This window comes from Carcharodon carcharias, chromosome 18, assembly GCF_017639515.1.
Source record: "Carcharodon carcharias isolate sCarCar2 chromosome 18, sCarCar2.pri, whole genome shotgun sequence".
Lineage (NCBI taxonomy): Eukaryota > Metazoa > Chordata > Chondrichthyes > Lamniformes > Lamnidae > Carcharodon > Carcharodon carcharias.
In genome coordinates this window covers 95,279,271-95,302,552 of record NC_054484.1, presented here as the reverse complement: position 1 = coordinate 95,302,552, position 23,282 = coordinate 95,279,271, and the positions used below count along the sequence as shown (strand labels likewise).

Sequence of the window (23,282 nt, the reverse complement as noted above, 5' to 3'; positions counted from 1 at the left end):
ATAAGTGGGACTGCATGTGGAGAGAACTGATTGCGCAGAAGAGGGATCCTCAGGTGAGGGAAGTGGAGCGGGGTACAGGCGGACATACGAATGGTCCATCAGCTCAACAGAGCCAGGGTAGGATCTTTATGACCCAGGGTGCAGGTGCAAGGCTGATGCTGTCCTGACCCTTGGTAACTGTGCAAGATAACTAGCAGCTTGTGGAAGCTCAGGCCCACCGTCAATCAAAGATGCCTCCTGCCAGCTGTGTATCACATCACTTGGACCAACACTTGCATTGAGGCATTTTACTTCATCTGGCAATCCCTGTTGCCAGCAGCGATCCTGATGATCAATCCAGTCCAGGCATTGCCAGAAGTGCATTGTCCCACCTGCCTAATGGTGTGTGTGAACCGTTACCATTGGTCTGCAAGTATTAGGAGCGTACAGTCGGAAGATGGGCAACAGCAACCCTCTCGATGAATGATAACAAAAGTTACATTTTAATACTTAACATGACTCAAATCATTGAAGACACAACAGTGTAGACAATGGTAACATGGATTCTGGGGAAGCCTGACCTTCAAAATACAGCAGATTAAATTAGATTGGGATCATAGGAAAGGAGCTTACAGCTATTGTTTTCCTCTCTCTCTCTCTATTGAAAGAAATAATGAAATTGTTTTTCAACAAATAACATTAATCTTGCTTACTCATCTTCTAAAAAATCGCACTGCAAAAAAAAAATCCCCTGGAACAGCAGACAAAAAAGCCTCTGTTTTCAGCTTTTCTCTCTCTCTCTCCAGCTTCAATGCCAAATTTTGAGATTTGCGCATGAGTGATTCTTCTGATTGGCACATGTGCTCTTGGTTTCAGGCGGGCCTTAATTATGCACGTGCGGGTATGTGCGTGACGTCACCATGCAAGGCGCTACGGATGTCACTTCATATTTGCATGGTTATGTCATTCATGCATGCGCAGGTGTACTGGCAGGCTGGACAGAGCAGAATGACGTCATGGGCTTTCCTTGCATGCATAGCCCTGTGTCGGTGGCCATCTTGTGTTGGCAGGAGTTAATGCTTTAAAATCACTCAACTGATAATAAATTAGTTGTTCATGTAATTCCTAGCGACTGTACTGAATCAGTCCGCAATCAAAACTCAGTACACATTGTCCAGCATTAGATGTGATTCTATGATTGGACAGCACTTACTGAACAATCTAGAGTATGCTAAGAATTACACTAACAACCAATTTAAGATTATCTGTCGGGCTCACAATGTGGCTAACTTAACGCCTCCTAGTACCTACATATATTCATATGTTCCGACAATGGCGCCTTTTTCAGTTCAACAAAAGCTTAAGGGACAAGGTTTCCTGGTGCATTGGTCGAGGTATTGCCATGGAGAATTAAAGTCAACTTGTCCTTTTTGAATTTAAAGAGAAGCCTAAAGGAATAACTGTTCCCTGGTGCATTGGTCGAGGCATTGCCATGGAGAATCAGAGTCCACTTGCCAATCAGTCAGCACCCTTTTCTCGTGCAGTATATAAATTGTTGTTCCCTTTGAAATTTGGTATTCTTGTGTCGGTTCTGATGAGTGCAAAACAAAAAGCTTCAACCGCATGTCTCTTTTTTCAGCAATAATTAGGATTTGACAGATCTACTGTAACTAGGAATTGTGAAATGATATTCAAAATTATACCATACGTCTGGGTCCAAACTTTGATTTATAATTTTGAAGAAAGATGTATTTCTTCTTAGCCATGTTTAATCAGGAGTTGTCCACCGCAGCTGGAATGTGAAAGGTTAACAGAGACCAGTAATGTAACCTATATCCTTGTTAAACGATGCAATGCACTTCAAAATTTGATGCAGCTGTAAAGTATTCAGATCATTCAAATAAAGGAATAATAATTGCACTTAATTTGGGCATGTATGTATGATTATACATCATTAAATACTGTTTTTAGAACTGATGTTTTCAGCTAATAGCTTTTGGGTTGTTTAATTAAAGCTGTAGCTCAATCGACACGAACACTCAGTGCTTTATTTACCTACTTTACTGCAACGAAGCACTATGCTGATAGCTTCATAAATTTATCCATTATAATCCCTATATTTCTTTCCTGATTAGCAAACTTTCCCACTGTGCCATTTGTTTCCTTCTCCCATATTAGTATTACATTGATTTGGATTCCTTCTGTGCACTTGCAGACTTGCTTACCATGTTTTGTCCAATCATTACGACAAATTAAAATAACAAGTCATAAGATTGATCACATAAGTACCTTAGTTCACCTTTTTTCAGCCTTATAAAATCTCTACTCCATGATTCTCATCAAGTTTTCTATTGTTATAATGTGCTTCCTATGATTACTAACCTCCCTAAAGATCACAAATGTGAAAGCTTTCTGAAAACCCAAATATATATGAACTGCATATACATTGTCAGTAATGTTTTTGGAAATACTAGAAGTTACAACAACTTTTACTTACATAAGCCGTTAATGTAGAAAAATGTTCGTATGTGCTTTCCAGAGGCAAGGTAAAAAGAATATTAGAAGGAATGAACTAAAGCTTGGATGAAGTGATTCAGCTTTAAGGAGCTGAGTGAGGTGGAAAAGGTTTTAGGAAGACATTGCCAGAATGTGCGGCCCAGCTGACTGAAGCGTGACCAACAGTGGAATGAAGGAAGTGGTGGGGGCTGCAGGGGTGCCTATGTGTAAGAGGCCTTTGGCTAAGGAGGATTGTAGGACCAGACGAGGTTACAGAGAAGGGGATTGGCAAGGCTGTATAAGGAGTTCTTCACGCTGCTGTTCAACAAGTTGTGCTTTTCCAAGCCTTCGTATTTGAAAAGTATTGTTTTTCTAGATTATATAGAACTCATAGAATCTACAGCATAGAAAAGGCATTCAACCCAAACTGTTGATGTATACATGAGCCTCCTATTCTAAATACCTCTTCCTCCCCCATATCCCTCCATTCCCTCCTCCCTCAACAAGCTTCCCCTTATATGTGTCAATATTATTCAATTCACTGCATATTACAGTGATTTCCACATTCAATTTTACCCTAATTTCTTCTTTTATCCATGGTATCTCATTCTTGGCTAGATGGTTCTTATATTCTACTGATATTGATCTCAACCTTAAATATTACACACTGTTGTTCTACCTCCGTCAATATTTTTCTCTAGTTTACCTCCTTTCCTTCATAGTTATTGTTTTTCCAGTTTTATTGTTGCCTTTGTATATTTGTATCCCCCTCAATCATTATCTTAAACCTTATGATAATCGTTACTCCCTTGCTGACCTCATATCTGCTCCATTTCATTTAACATTACTACATCTTATGGTGCTTTCTCCTTTGTTGGGCATCTTGCATATTGGGTCAGAAAAGAGTATGTAAAAGCTTCATCACCACCTCCTGTTTCATTTTGCTGCCACTTTATTTGGGGGTAGTTGAAATCCCCTATGATTATCATTATGATTTGTTATTTTTTACTAATTTCATAGTTTTGTGCACATACTTCTCTCTTTACTTCCTTTCTACCGTTTGGTGATTTGTAACTTATTTTTATTCATTCATGGGATGTGGGCGTTGCTGGCTAGGCGAGCATTTATTGCCCATCCGCAATTGTCCTTGAGAAGGTGGTGGTGAGCTGCCTTCTTGAACCGCTGTAGTCCATGTGTGTAGGTACACCCACAGTGCTATTAGGAAGGGAGGTCCAGGATTTTGACCCAGTGACAGTGAAGGAACAGTGTTATATTTCCAAGTCAGGATGTTGTGTGGCTTGGAGGGGAACTTGCACATGGTGATGTTCTCGCGCACCTGCTGCCCTTATCCTTTTAGATGGTAGCGGTCGGGGGTTTGGAAGGTGCTATCTAAGGAGCCTTGGCGAGTTTCTGCAGTGTATCTTGTAGATGGTACATACTGCTGCTACTGTGCGTCAGTGTTGGAGGGAGTGAATGTTTGTGGATGGGGTGCCAATCAAGCAGGTTGCATTGGAACAGAGATGATTGACCTCCAGCAATCAGAACCATCTTCCCTTGTGCTAGATATGACTCCAACCAGCAGAAAGTTTTCCCCTGATTCCCATCGATTCCAATTTTGATAGGGCTGCCTCATGCCACACTCGGTCAAATGCCACCTTGATGTCGAGGGCAGTCACTCTCATCTCATCTTGGGAGTTCAGCTCTTTTGTCCATATGGTCAGGAGCTGAGACACCCTGCCAGAACCCAAACTGAACGTTAGTGAGCACGCTGTTGCCAAGCAAGTGCCTCTTGATAGCATTGTTGACGACTCCTTCCATCACTTTACTGATGACAAAGAATAGAGTGATGGGGTAGTAATTGGCGGGTTTGGGTTTGCCCAGCTTTTTGTGTGCAGGACATACCTGGGCAACTTTACACATTGCTGGGTAGGTGCCAGTGTTGTAGCTATACAGGAACAGCTTGGCTAGGGGTACGGCAAGATTTGGAGCAGAAGCCTTCAGTACTATTGCGAGAATATCGCCAAGGCCCATAGCCTTTGCAGTATCCAGTGCCTTCAGCCATTTTTTAATATCACATGGTATGAATCGAATTGGCTGAAGACTGGCATCTGTGAGACTGGGAACCTCCGGAGGAGGCTGAGATGGATCATCCACTTGGCATCTCTGACTCAAGATTGTTGCAAATGCTTCAGCTTTATCTTTTGCACTGATATGCTGGGCTCCCCCATCATTAAGGATGGGGATATTTGTGGAGCCTCCTCCTCCAGTGAGTTGTCTGCCACCGTCCATGACTGGATGTGGCAGGACACAGCTGAGATCTGATCTGTTGTTGTGGAATCACTTAGCTCTGTCTATTGCTTGCTGCTTATGCTTGGCATGCAGGTAATCCAGTGTTGTAGCTTCACCAGGTTAACACCTCATATTTAGCTATGCCTGGTGCTGCTTCTGGCATGCCCCCCTGCACTATTCATTGAACCAGGATTTATCCCATGGCTAGATGGTAATGATAGAGTGGGTGATATGCTGGGCCATGAGGTTACAGATTGTGGTTGTATACAATTCTGCTACTGCTGATGGCCCAAGCACCTCATGGATGCCCAGACTTGAGTTGTTATATCTGTTTGAAATCTGTCCTCTTTAGCCCGGTGGTAGTGCCACACAACACGATGGAGGGTATCCTCAATGTGAAGATGGGACTTTGTCTCCACAAGGTCTGTGTGGTGGTCACTCCAGCCGACAGTGTCATGGACCTGCGGCATGCAGGTTGGTGAGGATGAGCTCAAGTATGTTTTTCCCTCTTGTTGGTCCCCTCACCATATGCCACAGACCCATTCTGGCAGCTATGTCCTTTAGTCCTTTAGCTTGGTCTGTGGTGGTGCTGCCGTGCCACTCTTGGTGATGGACATTGAAGCCCCCCACCCAGAATGCATTCTGCCCCCTTGCCAGCTTCAGTGTTTCCTACAAGTGGTGTTCTGTTCAACATGGAGTAGTACTGATTCATCAGATGAGTGGGGTGGGCGGGGGCGTTATGTGGAAATCAGCCAGAGGTTTCCTTCCCCATGTTTGACCTGATGCAATGAGACTTCATGGCGTTGAGGACTCCTAGGACAACTCCCTCCCAACTATATACCACTGTGCTGCTACTATGCTGGGTCTATCCTGCCCATCCTGTGGGACAGGACACACCCAAGAATGGTGATGATGGTGTCTGGGACATTGTCTGTAAGGTATGATTCCGTGAGTATGACTATGTCAGGCTGTTGCTTGTCTAGTCTGTGAGATAGCTCTCCCAATTTTGGCACAAGCCTCCAGATGTTAGCAAGGAGGACTTTTCAGTGTCGACAGTGCTGAGTTTGCCGTTAATGTAGGCACTGGAAACGACAACGTCAAATGGTCCATCTGGTTTCATCCCTTATTGACTTGTTTTTAGTGGTTTGAGTGGCTTGTTAGGCCATTTCAGAGGGCATTTTAAGGGTCAACACATTGCTGTGTGTCTGTAGTCACATGTAGGCCATATCAGGTAAGGACGGCAGAATTCCTTCCTTAAAGAATATTGGGGAACCAGTTGAGCTTTTATGACAAAGTTAGCTTTATAGAAGATTTATCTCATTTGTACTGACTGACTGTGAAGGTGCCTCATTCATATTGAGTGATTCATATTGTGAAATCTTTCTGCATATTTTGCAATTAAAAGCAAATTGGTTGATGACTCATCTCATTTACAGTCCAGAGGAAGCCCGGGATATCTCTTCAAAAATGATTGGAAAGAAGCTATTTACCAAACAGACAGGTGAGAAAGGAAGGATATGCAATCAGGTGTTTGTCTGTGAGCGAAGGTACCCCAGAAGAGAGTATTACTTTGCAATAACACTGGAAAGAACATTTCAGGTGAGTAAGCAGACAAGACTGTTGTGTAAAACCTAGCTATTTCTTGCTGTGGTGCGTGGTTCATTTTTGTGTGATTGTTATTACCCAGCAGTTGGTAAAGCTAAGTTATTTAAAAATCCCAGAGGGAAACTTTAAACAACTGTTAGTTGTTTAAGTGGTATGTTTGAGATGCAGTTCTAAATTTAGGAGTCAGACCACCAGTTCTCAAAAGGTTTTATATCAAAATACATGAGACATTTGTTAATTTACACAAGTTAAATATATACACATGGCTATAAATGACTACTAACATAAGTTTTAACAAATTCCCAAACTAATCTTCATTAAGGCAACAACAACCCAAAGACTTTCAGCAAACACCAGGCAAAGCATTTTCACCTTACCAGTTCAAAATGAGGATTCTTTCACTTTGGTTCCTGTGGAGACAGTTGTAGGCTTACAGCTGCTTTGATCTTATATTGCCTCTGCTCTGCACACACAAAACTGCCGTCTGTTATACTCAACACAGCTCATTGAATGTAAATTCTCATTTTATCACCAGCCCCTTTGAACTCTGCCTCTTCTAACCTCTTCTAACAATAAAACCCCTTTCATAGTATCAATTTTATTAGTAATATAAACATTGCTTAGTCTCTGCAAGTTAGTTGCTAGAATCCATTCCCCTTGAATGCTCTATTCAACAAAATGCAAATGCACTCTACTTCTCTTACATCTCAAAACTAGTATACATCAAAGCACCCAGACTAGCTGGCTTTAATCCAATTAAGACACACCCACAGACTAACCCTCTATTTAAATTTTTTTCCCAATAATATACATTAATAGCTTCATGACAGTGATATTGTTTAAAACAAAAATTAAGTTCATCTTTTGTTACATTCTTATGTTCTCATGAAGGGGCCCTCGAGTATGAGACTTGCTAGGAACATGCTTAAGTCAGATTTAAGTTCAAATTCTTTTGCATTTTCTTCCTCGTGTGTGGAGTGTGAATTTAAAATAAAGTCTTACCTTTATTGTGGTAGTCACTAGCTATTGTACATCCTCAACAAACATCTTGTATTTATTTAGCACCTTTTAACATAGTAAAATGTTCCAAGATGCTTCTCAGGAGTGTAATTAGACAAAAAAATTGCCTTTGAACCAAAGAAGGAGCTCTTAGGACAAGTGTCTAAAAGCTTAGTCAAAGAGATAGGTTTTAAGGAGCACCTCAAAGGAGGAGGGAGAAGTCCTGGCGTTATAGGCTCAAATCTTCCAGTCAGGTTTGGAACCCCTATTTTCGACCCTGATCAGGCAAAAAGTTAACCACTTAGCTGCCTTCGATTTTTCTGATGAATCTTCCGATGGAAGATCCTGCAGAATTCAGTCAACGCAGGAAACCTTGGAGACAATAGCGATCAGAATCCATGCGGAAGTCACATCCCATTTTAATGGCACTAGCTACTGTATTCTGAGTAAGTTTTCAGTAATGCACTGAAAAGCTTTAAGATGTTTAAAAAGCCTTTCAGCATGTTAGTGTATGACTGTTGTAGAGTGGTGAGGCAAGGGGGTAGGGTAGGTAAGGGGTTAGGGTGATAGTTGGGTAGGATGGTGAGGTCTGGTCAGGTCAGGGGTGGAAGATGGGGATCTGGGTGAGATGGAGGGTCAGGTTGGGGAGTTGGGTGGAGGGGACTAGTCAGGTTGGGTCGGGGAGTTGGAGGGTGTTGGAGAGGAGTCAGATGGTGGGGGCTAGTCAAGTTGGGTTGGCTGAGTCGGGAGGGGGTGGGAGTATTGGGCGATGGGGCTAGTCAGGTTGGGTGGAGGAGAAGTCAGGTCAGGTTGAGGAGTCGAGGGAACTGTCAGTGGGGGGCGTGGATTCAGTTGCATAGGTACCCAAGAGTTAGACAAGGATTTTTCAGCCTAACATTTCCTGAGTTGCTATTCGGGTAAGTAAATCAGAACCATTCCAAAGTCTCCTATTCTAAGTCATAGTTGGAGACTTTTTCAGATGGCTCCAGAGCAGTGGACTTGCCCATCAAAAGTTTAAACTTCTTGGGCAATCCCCACAGAGTTGGTGCATAGGGAGTTCCGAGTGTCCTTGTAGAGCATCTTGGGGGTGGTACATCTGGTCTCTGACTATCCGGAGACTGAAAGAACTGGGCCATACTACCTAAGCAGGCTCCTCTTAAATCTGTACTACTTTGGTATGTGGATTGAAAAAGAAAATTGATACCTTCCAGGTAAGGTCCTCCTTCAGATCATGTACTAATTCCACATCACAATGCAACCCCTGCAGGTGGGGGAAGCTAATTGGTATTAAATGGCTAATCTTTTAAGAAAATACTTGTTCTTGGATGTATGTTGCTCTCGTAAGTCAGTATTTATAGCCCATCCCTAGATGTCCTGAGATACATGGTCAGATTTGAACTCAATGACTTCTGAGTTTTTAATTCAATATAAATCATCGCTGGTTTCAGTTTAATTTTGTTGTACTAACTGGTACAGTAACTCAAATTACTGGGCCTTATATGACTGGGAGTAGGAACCTATTTGCAGACATGACTGCATTTTTACTTGCTTGCCAGTCCTACACGTTCCTATGGTCCTAAGCTGCGTCATCTGTCCTTGTTTAGGGACAACAAGTTGAGCTTACCTTATCCTGTTGGCGAAACAAGCAATTTGTACATTCTACAAACTTATGTATAAAGAATGGAGGAGGGAAGGAGAGAGGGGGGAGTTGCCTTTACCCCAGCCTTATAACTAATTGCCACAATGTCAGTGAATGTATGGAATGGATTGCCAAAGAATGCAGAGAGGTCAATTGAATCAACAGCTTGGAATGAATAGAATAGGTGCCTGGAGGAAAGAAAAATAATCAAGAGGTACAACAGGTGTTGTCAGATCTGATACTTCCTAGACATTGGGACCATTCAGTTATGCTGCAGCGGTCTTTGCCAGTCCTGGTATGTTCTTATGGTCCTACGATGCATCTTGGGGTCAAAAAAGAACTTGTGCTTTTTGATAGCACATTAAGAAAAATTCATGTGCTATGAAACAAGATTGGAAAATTGGGCTCCTGTCCTTGAATAAAATAAGTCTTAACAGATCTAATAGTGGTTTTCAAAATTATGAAATATTTTGAGAGCAGATTGTGAAAGATTATTACTACCAGTTGATATACTGTAAGTGAGGACATAGACTGAGATTTCTCATTAAAACAATGAAGAAGAAAAGTTGAAGGAATGTATTTTATTAGTTTTGGAATACTTTATGACAAGTGCCTGTTGAACCAGAGACCACAACATCATTTAAGAGGGGATTGTATTGTATTTTAAAATGAGAACACCTGAAAGGACAAAGAAATGGGTCAGATTAAAGGCTCCAGTTGATGTACAAGTACAATAGGCCAAATATCCTGTGATTTCAATGGCTCTGAAAGTCTTTTGAGTTTATTTACTAATATTCATGAAATATATATTTGATCCAAATTCTTCAGTAACTGCATTATTATGCACTTCAGTATGTGTAGCATTTTAATTTCTTAAAATTAAAAAAAAAATGAAATGAGGAACTGGCAAAGGACCAGTTCCTGGTGTGGTGGGATTCTTTTCATGTTCTGGATCTGTGTGAGTATGTGGGATTGGTAACCATGTCCACATTGGTGCCAAACAAACTTGTGACCGCATTTCCTGTTTACTGTCTTTGATTTTGGTGTTCCATTCATCTTTTTATAAGATTGAAAGCAGCATACTATAGCACTGGAAATATTAAATTTGATTTTAAACATTCCCCTTCTATGTTAAAGGAGCTTTCTGTAAATATGCATTCCTGAAATTATCTTAATTTACTGAGGGCATGACTTTAATTTGAAGGAGGGGGTTGAATTTAAGGAGTGGTTATTACATGTAACAGGAGTATTCTTTGTGTAATTGCATAGTATCTTCACAGTAGTTGTCTCTTTTTGCCTCTCTATCTTTTCCTCCTCCTCCCTCTGCCCCTTCACAATTTCTAAATGTGGATTAAACTGTTTTTCAGTAAATGAGATTATACTTGAATATAACAGTTGCTGAAATCTCAATGCAAGCATAAATACCTAAACTTCTAATGATTTTAAACTTCTCAAGACTAAGAAAATTGAACCCTTTGTGAGGTGTTAATAACTGCTTCACTCATGGTACTTTTACAATTCCACCCATTTGAAGTGGCCTTAGAAGCATTTGCATTTTGCTACAGATGATAAGTGCTCTATTTTTCTGCTGCCTCATGCTGCAGTGACTTTGTTGCTTTGTGTCATAATGTGACATGATTCCCTGTCACACAAAAGTTTCAGATCATTTTGTCTTCGGCCCCTCTCATCCCTGAAGAATTTCTATTTATACACTGTTGTTCATGCTCTTGAGACATCCGAAAGCGTATCATAATGATTGATTTTCTTGTTGAATTGTAGTCATTATTGTTATGTAGGAAAATGCCACAGCTAGTTTATACATAGCAAGGTGTTGCAATCAATTAAGACAAATGACCTGTTAATCTGTTTCTGGCAGTCTTAATGAAAGGATCAATGTTGGCCAGGACTCTGAGGGAATTAATCTGCTCTTATTCAAATAATACTAAGGGATCTTTTACGTTCAGCCAAGTGTGTGCCTCAGTTCAATGTCACAACTGAAATTCAGCACTTCTAACAATGCAGCATTCCCTGAGTACTACACTGAACTACCAGCCTAGATTATATATCCAAATCCCTGGATTGGGGTTTGAGCCTGCAACCTTCCAATACACAGTTGGAGGTGTGACCACAGGGCCAAGGTACCAAGATGAGAATGGAATAGGGCAAAGCTTGTGTTGAAAGCGAGATTGAATGAGATTGGTTAGGGTAAACCTAGCAAAGTGGGGAACCAGGCTTGGAGCGGTAAAGTGTGTGGAGAAATTAGATGGGTTGAGGTTGGATGGAATATTGTCAGTGAAATAGGAATTTTTTGTGAAGTATTTGTTTGTTGATTTATTTTTTTTTAAAAATTGTTCATGGTATGTGGATGTCACTGGCAAGGCCAGTATTTATTGCCCATTCCTAATTGCCCTTCTGAAGATGGTGGCAAACTGCCCTCTTGAACTTCTGCTGTCTTCATGGCATAGATACAAGGACAATGTTGCTAGGCAGGGAGTTCCAGGATTTTGATCTATTGACTATGAATGAACAATAATATATTTCCAAATTAGGATGATCTGCAACCTGAAGGGTACCTGTATGTTGTGGTGTTCGCACATACCCACTACCCTGATTCTTCTAGGGAGTAGAGGTCATGGCTTTGGACATTGCTGTTGAAGAAACCTTGGAAAATTGTTGCAATGCATCTTTTGGTTGATACTCATTGCAGACACAATGCATCACTGGTGGAGGGAGTGAATACTTGAAGTGGTGGATGGGATACTGATCAAGTGGGCTGCTTTGTCCTGGATGGTGCCAAGCTTCTTGAGTGTTGTTGGAGTTGCACTCATCCAGACAAGTGGAGAGTATTCTATCACCACTCCTGACTTGTGCCTTGTCGATGGTGGTCAGGCTTTGGGAGTCATGGGGTGAGTTACTTCCTGAAGAACGCCCAGCTTTTGACCTGCTCTTGTAGCCACAGTACTTATGTGGTTAGTCCAGTTAAGTTTCTGGTCAATGGTGACCTGCAGGATGTTGATGGTAAAGCCATTGAATGTCAAGGCAAAGTGGTTAGGCCCTTTCTTGTTGGAGATGGCCATTGTTTGGCACTTGTGTGGTGCAAAAATGTTGCGTGTCACTAGTGGGGGTGGGGTGGGGTGAAGGAATCGAAAAAGGCTAAAAGGTAGAGATAAAACAATGGATGGAAATACATTTAAAAATAATGGAATAATACCCAGACCTCCCTGTCACTTGCCATTTCAACACTGCACCCTGCCCTCATGCCCACATGTCCATCCTTGGCCTGCTGCATTGTTCCAGTGAAGCTCGACGCAAACTGGAGGAACAGCACCTCATCTTCCGAGTAGGCACTTTACCGCCTTCCAGACTGAATATTGAGTTCAACAATTTTAGATCATGAACTCTCTCTTCCATCCCCACCTCTTTCCGATCCTCCCTCCCTTTTTTCCCCAATAATTTATATAGATTTTTCTTTTCCCACCTATTTCCATTATTTTTAAATGTATATCCATCCATTGTTTTATCTCTACCTTTTAGCCTTTTTCGATTCCTTCACCCCCACCCCACCCCCACTAGGGCTATCTGTACCTTGCTTGTCCTGTTTTCTACTCTTAATTAGCACATTCCTTAGATAATATCACCACCTTCAACACCTCTTTGTCCTTTTGTCTGTGACATCTTTTGGTTTTCTCCACCTATCACTGGCCATCTATCCAGCTCTACTTGTTCCACCCCACCTTAAACCAGCTTATATTTCACCTCTCTTCTATTTTTACTTAGTTCTGTTGAAGGGTCATTTGGACTCGAAACGTTACCTGTGTTCCTCTCTGCAGATGCTGCCAGACCTGCTGAGTTTTTCCCAAGAGTTTTCCCCTGATTCCCACTGACTTCAATTTTACTAGGGCTCCTTGAATTCAGCTCTCTTATCCATGTAAGAGCCAAGCTGCAATGAGGCCTGGAACCAGGTCTACTCTCCATCATCAGCAAATTGATAGAAGGTGTTGTCAACAGTGCTATCAAGTGGCACTTTACCAATCAGTACAAAAACAGAATTACCTGGAAAAACTCAGCAGGTCTGGCAGCATCTGCAGAGAAGAGTTGACGTTTCGGTCCTCATGACCCTTCGACAGAACTTGAGTTCGAGTCCAAGAAAGGGTTGAAATATAAGCTGGTTTAAGGTGTGTGGTGGAGGGGGGCGGAGAGAGAGAGAGAAGTGGAGGGGGGTGGTGTGGTTGTAGGGACAAACAAGCAGTGATAGAAGCAGATCATCAAAAGATGTCAACAACAATAGAACAAAAGAACACATAGGTGTTAAAGTTGGTGATATTATCTAAACGAATGTGCTAATTAAGAATGGATGGTAGAGCACTCAAGGTACATCCATTCTTAATTAGCACATTCGTTTAGATAATATCACCAACTTTAACACCTATGTGTTCTTTTGTTCTATTGTTGTTGAGATCTTTTGATGATCTGCTTCTATCACTGCTTGTTTGTCCCTACAACCACACCCCCCCTCCACTTCTCTCTCTCTCTCTCCGCCCCCCCCACCATAGACCTTAAACCAGCTTATATTTCAACTCTTTCTTGGACTCGAACTCAAGTTCTGTCGAAGGGTCATGAGGACTCGAAACGTCAACTCTTCTCTTCTCCGCCGATGCTGCCAGACCTGCTGAGTTTTTCCAGGTAATTCTGTTTTTGTTTTGGATTTCCAGCATCCGCAGTTTTTTTGTTTTTATCTTTACCAATCAGTGCTTAGCAGAATGGCATGATAGAGACCTGGGAGACAAAAGGTTCATATAGATAAAGTTTTTTCCATTACTTACCACTAGATAGCAGCACAGTACTTTAAACAAGAAGTATACAATTTGTAATTATAATGTGAGGGATTTCAGTCTTCCTGGCATGTTGTGAGCAACTTAAGCAACTCTCAAATACTGCAGTCTAAAAACAGTCCATTAAAAGAGAATATACAGATAATAATTGCATTTACTATTTCTGTCAGGCCAGTATCTTAAGTCCAGATGAATGTTTGAAGGCCTTTTGTTCAGACAACAGCTCACTACTGAGCTTTTTTTTTAAATAGATTGTTATACAGTTTACAAGCTCCTATTCTTATTGGGGCAAATGCACACAGCCTTCTCTTAATTGAATTTGATTAGTACAATCATTTTCCTGACAAAGGTTACTGTTTGTGCACTGCAATTTAGGAATAACTTACTTTACAATTTCTGGTTGGGCTGTTAAGTTGATGTTTAATTTGTTTCTTGGTTGATTGCTGTCTTTCATTGTCTGCACCTGGAGAGGGAGAACATTGCTCAAAAGAGGGTGGCAGACAGAGGATCTTAAAGGAGAAATGGGATTGCAATGGAGGGTAAAGTGTTCAGAAGTGAGAAGTTGGAATAGAGGGATAGTTACGTGATATCCATATAAGCTCAATTACAGTGTTTAGCTTGTGGAGATGATCTTAGAACATGAAGGGACCATTGAAGGGGAAGAAATAGCGGTGGACAAGAGAGAAACTGGGAGTGGAGAACTTGGGCTGGATTGGTGTGTTGCTAATTGGGACTTGAACAGAGAGCCATGGCTGGGGCACAGGCTTGTGATTTGGGGATTGGAAGGGAGGTCAGGGGATCATTTTTGAGCTATCTAGATACATTCTTTGAGGAGGTAACAAGCAGGTTAGACAAAGGAGAGCCGATGGATGTTATCTACTTGGACTTCCAGAAGGCCTTTGACAAGGTGCCGCACAGGAGGCTGCTCAGTAAGATTAGAGCCTATGGTGTTAGAGGCAAGGTACTAGCATGGATAGAAGATTGGCTGTCTGGCAGGAGGCAGAGAGTGGGGATAAGGGGGTCCTTCTCAGGATGGCGGCTGGCGACTAGTGGAGTTCCGCAGGGGTCAGTGTTGGGACCACAACTTTTCACTTTATACATTAATGATCTAGATGAAGGAACTGAGGGCATTCTGGCTAAGTTTGCAGATGATACAAAGATAGGTGGAGGGACAGGTAGTATTGAGGAGGTGGGGAGGCTGCAGAAGGATTTGGACAGGTTAGGAGAATGGGCAAAGTAGTAGCAGATGGAATACAACGTGGGGAAGTGTGAGGTCATGCACTTTGGTAGGAAGAATAGAGGCATAGATTATTTTCTAAATGGGGAGAGAATTCAGAAATCTGGAGTGCAAAGGGACTTGGGAGTCCTAATCCAGGATTCTCTTAAGGTTAACTTGCAGGTTGATTTGGTAGTTAGGAAGGCAAATGCAATGTTGGCATTTATTCCGAGAGGACTAGAATATAAAAGCAGGGATGTGCTGCTGAGGCTTTATAAGACTCTGGTCAGACCACATTTAGAATATTGTGAGCAATTTTGGGCCCCATATCTCAGGAAGGATGTGCTGGCCCTGGAGAGGGTCCAGAGGAGGTTCACAAGAATGATCCCAGGAATGAAAAGCTTAACATATGAGGAATGTTTGAGGACTCTGGGTCTATACTCGTTGGAGTTTAGAAGGATGAGGGGGGGATCCGATTGAAACTTACAGAATACTGAAAGGCCTGGATAGAGTCGACGTGGGGAAGATGTTTCCATTAGTAGGAGATACTAGGACTCAAGGGCACAGCCTCAGAGTAAAGGGAAGACCTTTTAGAACAGAGATGAGGAGAAACTTCTTTAGCCAGAGAGTGGTGAATCTATGGAATTCATTGCCACAGAAGGCTGTGGAGGCCAGGTCATTGAGTGTATTTAAGACCAAGATAGATAGGTTCTTGATTGGTAAGGGGATCAAAGGTTACGGGGAGAAGGCGGGAGAATGGGGTTGAGAAACTTATCAGCCATGATTGAATGACGGAGCAGACTGGATGGGCTGAATGGCCTAATTTCTGCTCCTATGTCTTATGTCTTATTACAAAAACAATAGGGGTGGCATTTGTCTTGCTATCTCCTGGTTTATGCTCAAAGGTGTGGCAGTGGCAGAACCATAATGGAGCAGCTGCCATTCTCAACAACTTGGTGCTGCTTTCACTTCCATTCTGATTTTTGGAGAGCACACCTGAATCCTGCTGACCAGAACTTCCTTCACAAACAGGTGGGTATCTCACTGGTAACTGCAAATGCACTCAGGCGATAGCATTCAAACCTTGATGCCAATCTTGCCTCTGCCTTTTTCATCCCCTGCCCATCAACCATGGGCGGTAGAAGTCAAGAGGCAGCCATTTTTGGCAACTCTTAAAGGGATCCTCAGCTGCTATTGGGAAAATCTGGATTAGGATGTTTGCTTTTGGCTTTTGCTTTTGGGTTCTTCACCTGAATGAATCTGAAAGCTTATGTAGTTAGCGCTATGGGTTCTACACTTAAGTTGCTTGCTGTACCACAATGTTGCTTCTTTTCACCCCCAAAGAAAAATACACCATCTGATTTCATGCCTCAAAATTGGTGAATTGCCTATTGGGAGCACATTTTGTACAGCTGACTGCATGAGAGCTGATCATGAAAATAAGACAGGGCACCTGCTGACTCCTTAGGGTGACTGCTGCATACTGTCCAACCAATTGCTACATTGATCCCTTGTTTTTTTAAATTTGGTCTTTGAATGTGAGTGTCGCTGGCTAGGCTAGCATTTATTGCCCATTCCTCATTGCCCTTGAGAAGGCGGTGATGAGCTGCCTTCTTGAACCACAGCAGTCCATGTGGTATATGTACACCCACAGTGCTGTTAGGGAGGGAGTTCCAGGATTTTAACCCAGTGACAGTGAAGGAAGGCAATATATTTCCAAGTCAGAATGGTAAGTGGCTTGGAGGGGAACTTCCAGGTGTTGGTGTCCCATGTGTCTGCTGCCCTTGTCCTTCTAGATGGTAATGGTCATGGGTTTGGAAGGTGCTGTCTGATGAGGCTTGGTGAGTTCCTGCATTGCATCTTGCAGATGGAACACATTGCTGTTACTGTGTGTCAATGGTGGAGGGAGTGAGTGTTTGTGGATGGAATGCCAATCAAGCGGGCTGCTTTTTCCTGGATGGTGTAAATTTTCTTGAGTGTTGTTGGAGCGGCACTCATCCAGGCAAGAGGAGAGTATTCCATCACACTCCTGACTTTTGTCTTGTAGATAGTCAGCAGGCTTTGGGAGGTGAGTTACTCGCTGCAGGATTCCTAGCCTCTGACCTGCTCTTGTAGCTGCAGTATTTATGTGGCTAGTCCAGTTCAGTTTCTGGTCAAAAGTAATCCCCAGGATAGTGGGGGGATACAGCGATGGTAATGCCATTGAATGTCAAGGAGCTATGGTTAGATTCTTTCTTGTTGGATGGAGATGGTCATTGCTTGGCACTTGTGTGGCATGATTGTTACTTGCCACTTATCAGCCTAAGCCTGGATGTTGTCCAGGTCTTATTGCATTTGGACATGGACTGCTTCAGTATCTGAGGAGTTGAAAATGGTGCTGAAGATTGTGTAATCATCAGCAAACATCTCCACCTCTGATCTTATGATGGAAGGAAGGTCATTGATGAAGCAGCTGAAGACGGTTGGGCCTAGGACACTACCCTGAGGAACTCCGGCAGTGATGTCCTGGAACAGAGACGATTGACCTCCAACAACCACAACCATCTTCCGTTTTGCTAGGTATGACTCCAACCAGCGGAAAATTTTCCCCTGATTCCCATTAACCCTAGTTTTGCTAGGCCTTCTTGATGCCACACTTGGTCAAATGCTGTCTTGATGTCATGGGCAGTCACTCTCGTCTCTCCTCTGGAGTTCAGCTCTTGTGTCCATGTTTGAACCAAGGCTGTAATGAGGTCAGGAGCTGAATGACCCCTGTGGAACCCAAACTGAGCATCAGTGAGCAGGTTATTGCTAAGCAAATGTCGCTTGATAGCACTGTTGATGACCCTTTCCATCACTTTACTGATGATCAAGAGTCTACTGTGAGGTGGAAATTGGCTGGGTTGGATTTGTCCTGCTTTTTGTGGACTGGGCATACGTGGGCTATTTCTCACACTGTCGGGTAGATGCCACTGTTGTACCTGTACTGGAGCAGCTTGGCTAGGGCAGTACAATTGCCAGAATATTGTCAGGGCCCATAGCCTTTGCAGTGTCCAGTGCCTTCAGTTGTTTCTTGATGTCATGTGGAGTGAATCTAACTGGTTGAAGACTGTGCTGCTGGGGACCTCTGGAGGAGGCCGAGATGGATCATTCACTCGGCACTTCTGGCTGAAGATTATTGCAAATGCTTCAGCCTTATATTTTGCACTGATGTGCTGGGCTCCCTCATCACTGAGGATGGGGATATTTGTGGAGACTCCTCCTCCAGTGAGTTGCTTAATTGTCCACCACCATTCATGACTGGATGTGGCAGGACTGCAGAGCTTGGATCTGATCCGTTGGTTGTGGAATCACTTAGCTCTGTCTATCACTTGCTGCTTATGCTTGGAATGTAAGCAGTCCTGTGTTGTAGCTTCACCAGGTTGACACCTCATTTTTAGGTATGCCTGGAGCAGCTCCTGCCACACCCTCCTGCACTCTTCATTGAACCAGGGTTGACCTCCTGACTTGGTGGTAATGGTAGAGTGGGGGATATGCTGGGCCTTGAGGTTTCAGGTTATGGTCGAGTGCAGTTCTGCTGCAGGTGATAGCCCACAATGCTTCATGGTTGCCCAGTCTTGAGTTGCTAAATCTGTTCAAAATCTGTCCCATTTAGCACAGTGGTAGTGCAACACAACACAATAGAGGGATCCTTAATGTGAACACGGGACTTCCTCTCCATAGGAACTGTGCGGTGATCACTCCTATCGTTACTGTCATGGACATATGCATCTGCGACAGGCAGGTTGGTGAGGATGAGGCCAGGTATCTTTTTCCCTCTTGTTGGTTCCCTCACCACCTGCTGCAGATCCAGTCTAGCAGCCATGCTCTTTAGGACTGGGCCAGCTTGATCTGTAGCCACTCTTTATGCTGAACATTGAAGTCCCCACTCAGTACATTCTGCGCCCTTGCCACTCAGTGCTTCCTCCAAATGGTGTTCAACATGGAGGATCCCTGATTCATCAGATGAGGGGGGACGGTATGTGGTAATCAGCAGGAGGTTTTCTTGCCCATGTTTGACCTGATGTCATGAGACTTCATGAGGTCCAGAGTCGATGTTGAGCTCTCCCAGGGCAACTCTCTCCCAAATATATACCACTGTGCTGCCACCTCTGCTCAGTCTGTACTGCCAACGGGACAGGACGTACCCGGGGTTGTGAAGGTGGTGTCTGGTGCATTATCTTTAAGATATGATTCCGTGAGTATGATTATGTCAGGCTGTGTTGCTTGACTAGTTTGTGAGACAGCTGTCCCAATTTTAGCACTAGCCTCCAGCTGTTAGTGAATTAGAGTGTTAAAGAGAAGCAACGAGGAAAAGATTGATTGACTCATGGGAGAGGGAAAAGAGATGGGAAGGAGTTTTTAAAAACAATTTTACAATGAGATTCCATGCTTATCAACTTCCCTGGCAGTGACAAGTAACTGTATGTAATTTTTGCTGAGACTGTTAATTTATAATATTTTCTAGCTGGCATCCCTTGTTATTAATGGTAGATTATAAAGGAAGTGTTTTCAACCAAAACAGTTGACTGGTTATCCACCATTGATTTTTACTGCACATTCCTGTGTGTACAAATAGCACAAGGAACATTAGAAGACCACAGCATTGTCATGCATCCATTTAAACAACCCACATAATCCATTAGTGTTGCATTTGTTCCAGTAAAACAAACACTAATTATGTATGAATACAAATGTGCAAACAAAGAGCAGGCGTCGGCTATTCAGCCCCTCAAGACTGCTCTGCCATTTAATAAGATCATGGCTGATCTGACAGTAACTTGAAATCTGCATCCCACCTATCCCTGATAACATATGACTTCCTTGCTTACCAAGAATCTATCCACCTCTGCCTTAAAAATATTCAAAGACTCTGCTTCCACCACCTTTTCAGGAAGAGAGTTCCAAGGACTCATGACTGTCTGAATGAAAATATTTCGCCTCTTCTCAGTTTTAAATGGGCGACCTCTTGTTTTTAAACAGTGATCCCTATTTCTAGATTTTTCCACAAGAGGAAACATCCTCTCCACATCCACTCTGTCAAGACCCCTCAGGATATTATATGTTTCAATCAAGTTGCCTTTTACTCTTCTAAACTCCGGTGGATACAAGCCTAGTCTGTCCAACCTTTCCTCATAAGACAACCCATGCATTCTAGGTATTAGTCTGGTAAATCTTCTCCGATCTGCTTCCAATGCATTTAAATCCTTCCTTAAATAAAGTGACCAACACTGTACACAGTACTCCAAATGTGGTCTCACTAGTGCTCTGTACATCTTCCCAAATTTTACCCCTTGCACCCACTATTTACTTTAAAACCCATCCTACTTCCCTAGTTATGTGGCTCGCAAGAACACCGGTCCCAGCATGGTTCGGGTGTAGACCAACCCAATGATTCAGATCCCACTTTCCCCAGTACTGGTGCCAGTGCCCCATGAACTGGAACCCACTTCTCCCACACCAGTCGATGAGGCACACATTCACCTCCCTAATCTGATTTGCCCTATGCTGGTTTGCACGTGGCTCAGGTAATAATCTAGAGATTATGACTTTTGAGGTTTTGCTTTCTTAATTTAGTGCCTAGGTGCTCCTACTGACTATGTAGAACCTCCTTCTTTGTCCTGCCTATGTCATTGGTACCTACATGGACCACAACGACTGGGTCCTCCCTCTTCCACTGCAAGTTCCTCTCCAGCCCTGAGCAGATGTCCCGCACCCTGCCACCGGGCAGGCAACACAGCCAGCTGGACTCGCGCTCTTTGCTTCAGAGAACGGTGCCAATTGTTCTGACTATACTATCCCCTATTACCCTACATTCCTTTTTGCTACCCACACTTGAATGGCGTCCTGTATCATTGTGCCATGGCTAATTAGCTTAACCACCCTGCACCCCCCACTCTCATCCAAACAAGCTGAAAAAACCTCAAACTTGTTGGACAGTTGTAAAGGCTGAGGCTCCAGCGCTCCTTCCCTCTTGAGTCCCCTTACCTGCCTCGCTCGCAGTCACACACTCCTGTCCCTGACCACTGACCAAATCAGAAGACCCTGTTCAAAGAGGTGTGACTGCCTCCTGCTACAAAGAATCCAGGTAACTTTCTCCCTCCCTGATGCATCTCAGTGTCTGTAGTTCAGCCTCCAGCTCATAAACTCTGAATGAAGCTGCTCAAACTTCAAACACTTACTGCAGACATGTTTGCCCTAGATCAAACTGGCATCCAGAAGTCCCCACATGCTGCAGCTGTGACACATCACCCATCCTGACATCATTAATGTGTTCTAACTAACCATTTAATTATCTTATTCGATTATATATTTTACTTTTGTTTTTATATATGTTATCAACCTTACCACCAGTTGCTAGACTATTTTGAACCTTAGGAATAGAATAAACCTTAGTCACTTTCCAGATACTCAGCAAATAACTAGCTTCTTCTGTAGCAGAGTATGAGTTCACTTCCTGAAGGCTGAGAAAGTTAGAAAGCAGAAAGCAAAAGAGTACCTCTTTCCCTTCCTCCCCGCACTCCCTTAATTACCCAAGTCCCAGTACTCTATTCTAAGTCGCACTTCTTGCAGTAAACCTTACCTAAAGCACCTCTTTCCCCCATGCACTGAATTCTCACTTGAACCAAATTCCCAAATGTACTCACTTGGTCTCTGTGTCACTTAGGCCAAAGTCTCCCCTCACTGATCGTGCACCTCTTACTGATCTGAATACTTTTGCAAGTAACAGAAGTGTCCTGGTGTGTTGTTATGGTATTATTATTTAAGAGAACATGATTTCAAACCCATCATGGCAGTTTGAAAATTCAAATCCAATTGTCTTTGAAATGAAATGCTGCTGCGAGTAAAACTGAACAGGAAGCTGTCTGATTGATGGTGGTTAAAAACCTGACAAATTCATAATTATCCTGTAGAGAAGGAAACTTGCTGTACTTACTCAGTCTGACCAATATGTATCTCCAGTCTCTCATTGGCAGGGTTACTCTTAATGACCTTTTGAAGTGGCATAGCAAGCCACTCTATTATCAAACTGCTACAAAAAATAACCACACAAACTGCAGTGTTTCAAGATTATCTATCATCAGGACAACTAGGGATGGGTAATAAATGAGGGCCTGCCAGCAATACCCACATCCTGAATCATCTTCTCTTGAAGGTAACATGAAGAGGACATTCTGAATAAGTAAAATAGTTATTGACCAGTAGCTAATTGACAAACTGTTGATATGTATTGACTTGGAACTGTGTAGTGATATGTTTTGGGTGGTGCTTTGTGTCCAGTCCAAATGTATTTCTGTAACCTTCTAAAATGACTCTTCATGCAGTTGTTGTTTTCACCTAGTACTGAGAAAGAGATTTTATTTATGCCAACTAATCATTATATATTTTTTTCTTTAGGGACCAGTATTAATAGGCAGTTCAGAGGGAGGAGTTAATATAGAGGATGTAGCAGCCAAAAACCCTGAAGCAATTGTTAAGGAGCCCATTGATATAGAGGAAGGCATCAAAAAAGAGCAAGCTGTCAAGGTATTACACAAATTCCAAATATGAAAACTGAATAGAATTCAGATAGTTGAAATTCCAATTTTGGAACCATTAACTGTACTGCAACTCATTTTATATACAGTGAAACCTCCGAAAAGAAGACACTGACTGGCAGTTCCAAACAACTTATGTTGGAATAGATGTAAGGACTTCCTTCAACTATTGCCGGCTATCAGTGCGGTGTTTCATGCGGTGTTAGTAGAGTTGGTGCTGTTTGGCTGGCAACTTTGAGGCGGTGGTTTCTTTCAGATAAGGGGGGAAGTCCCATCTGCAACCAGCTAACATTCTTTGGAGATTAAGTAGCTGTGGGGCTGCTATGATCAGCAGGGAGGTGTTCCCCGTTGACTGTTCAGTTGGCAGGTTTGGAACCCCATCATCTGAAAAATCCTGTGCTTCGGCACTATCCCAGATGAGAGTGGAAGAAAAGAAGGAATACAGCCAATCCTGGAATATTTGGTTTACTGTATATATAATGACCATTTTGAAAATAAGGACCCCTGATGCAAATATCTTGGGTGTCCCTCATTTACAGGTTTTAGTGTACATATCAACAATTTTTCTATTGTTTGTTTTTCCCGGTTTTCTCCTCCTAGATCATCTGCGAGCCATGCACTATTCTCTGACAGGCACAGCAGGAGGTGCAAGCTGATTTTTCCTCTTTATT

At 42.8% G+C, this 23,282-nt stretch overlaps 1 protein-coding gene across 1 annotated transcript in view; it reads left to right on the top strand.

Annotated features, from left to right (window-relative positions):
* LOC121290338 (succinate--CoA ligase [ADP-forming] subunit beta, mitochondrial-like) overlaps window positions 1-23,282 on the top strand; it is a 122,051-nt gene that overhangs the window by 53,467 nt on the left and 45,302 nt on the right. The window contains exons 4-5 of the mRNA XM_041210678.1: window positions 6,201-6,363; window positions 22,472-22,600. Of these exons, the coding sequence (XP_041066612.1) occupies window positions 6,201-6,363; window positions 22,472-22,600 (292 nt within the window). The remainder of the gene's footprint in view (window positions 1-6,200; window positions 6,364-22,471; window positions 22,601-23,282) is intronic.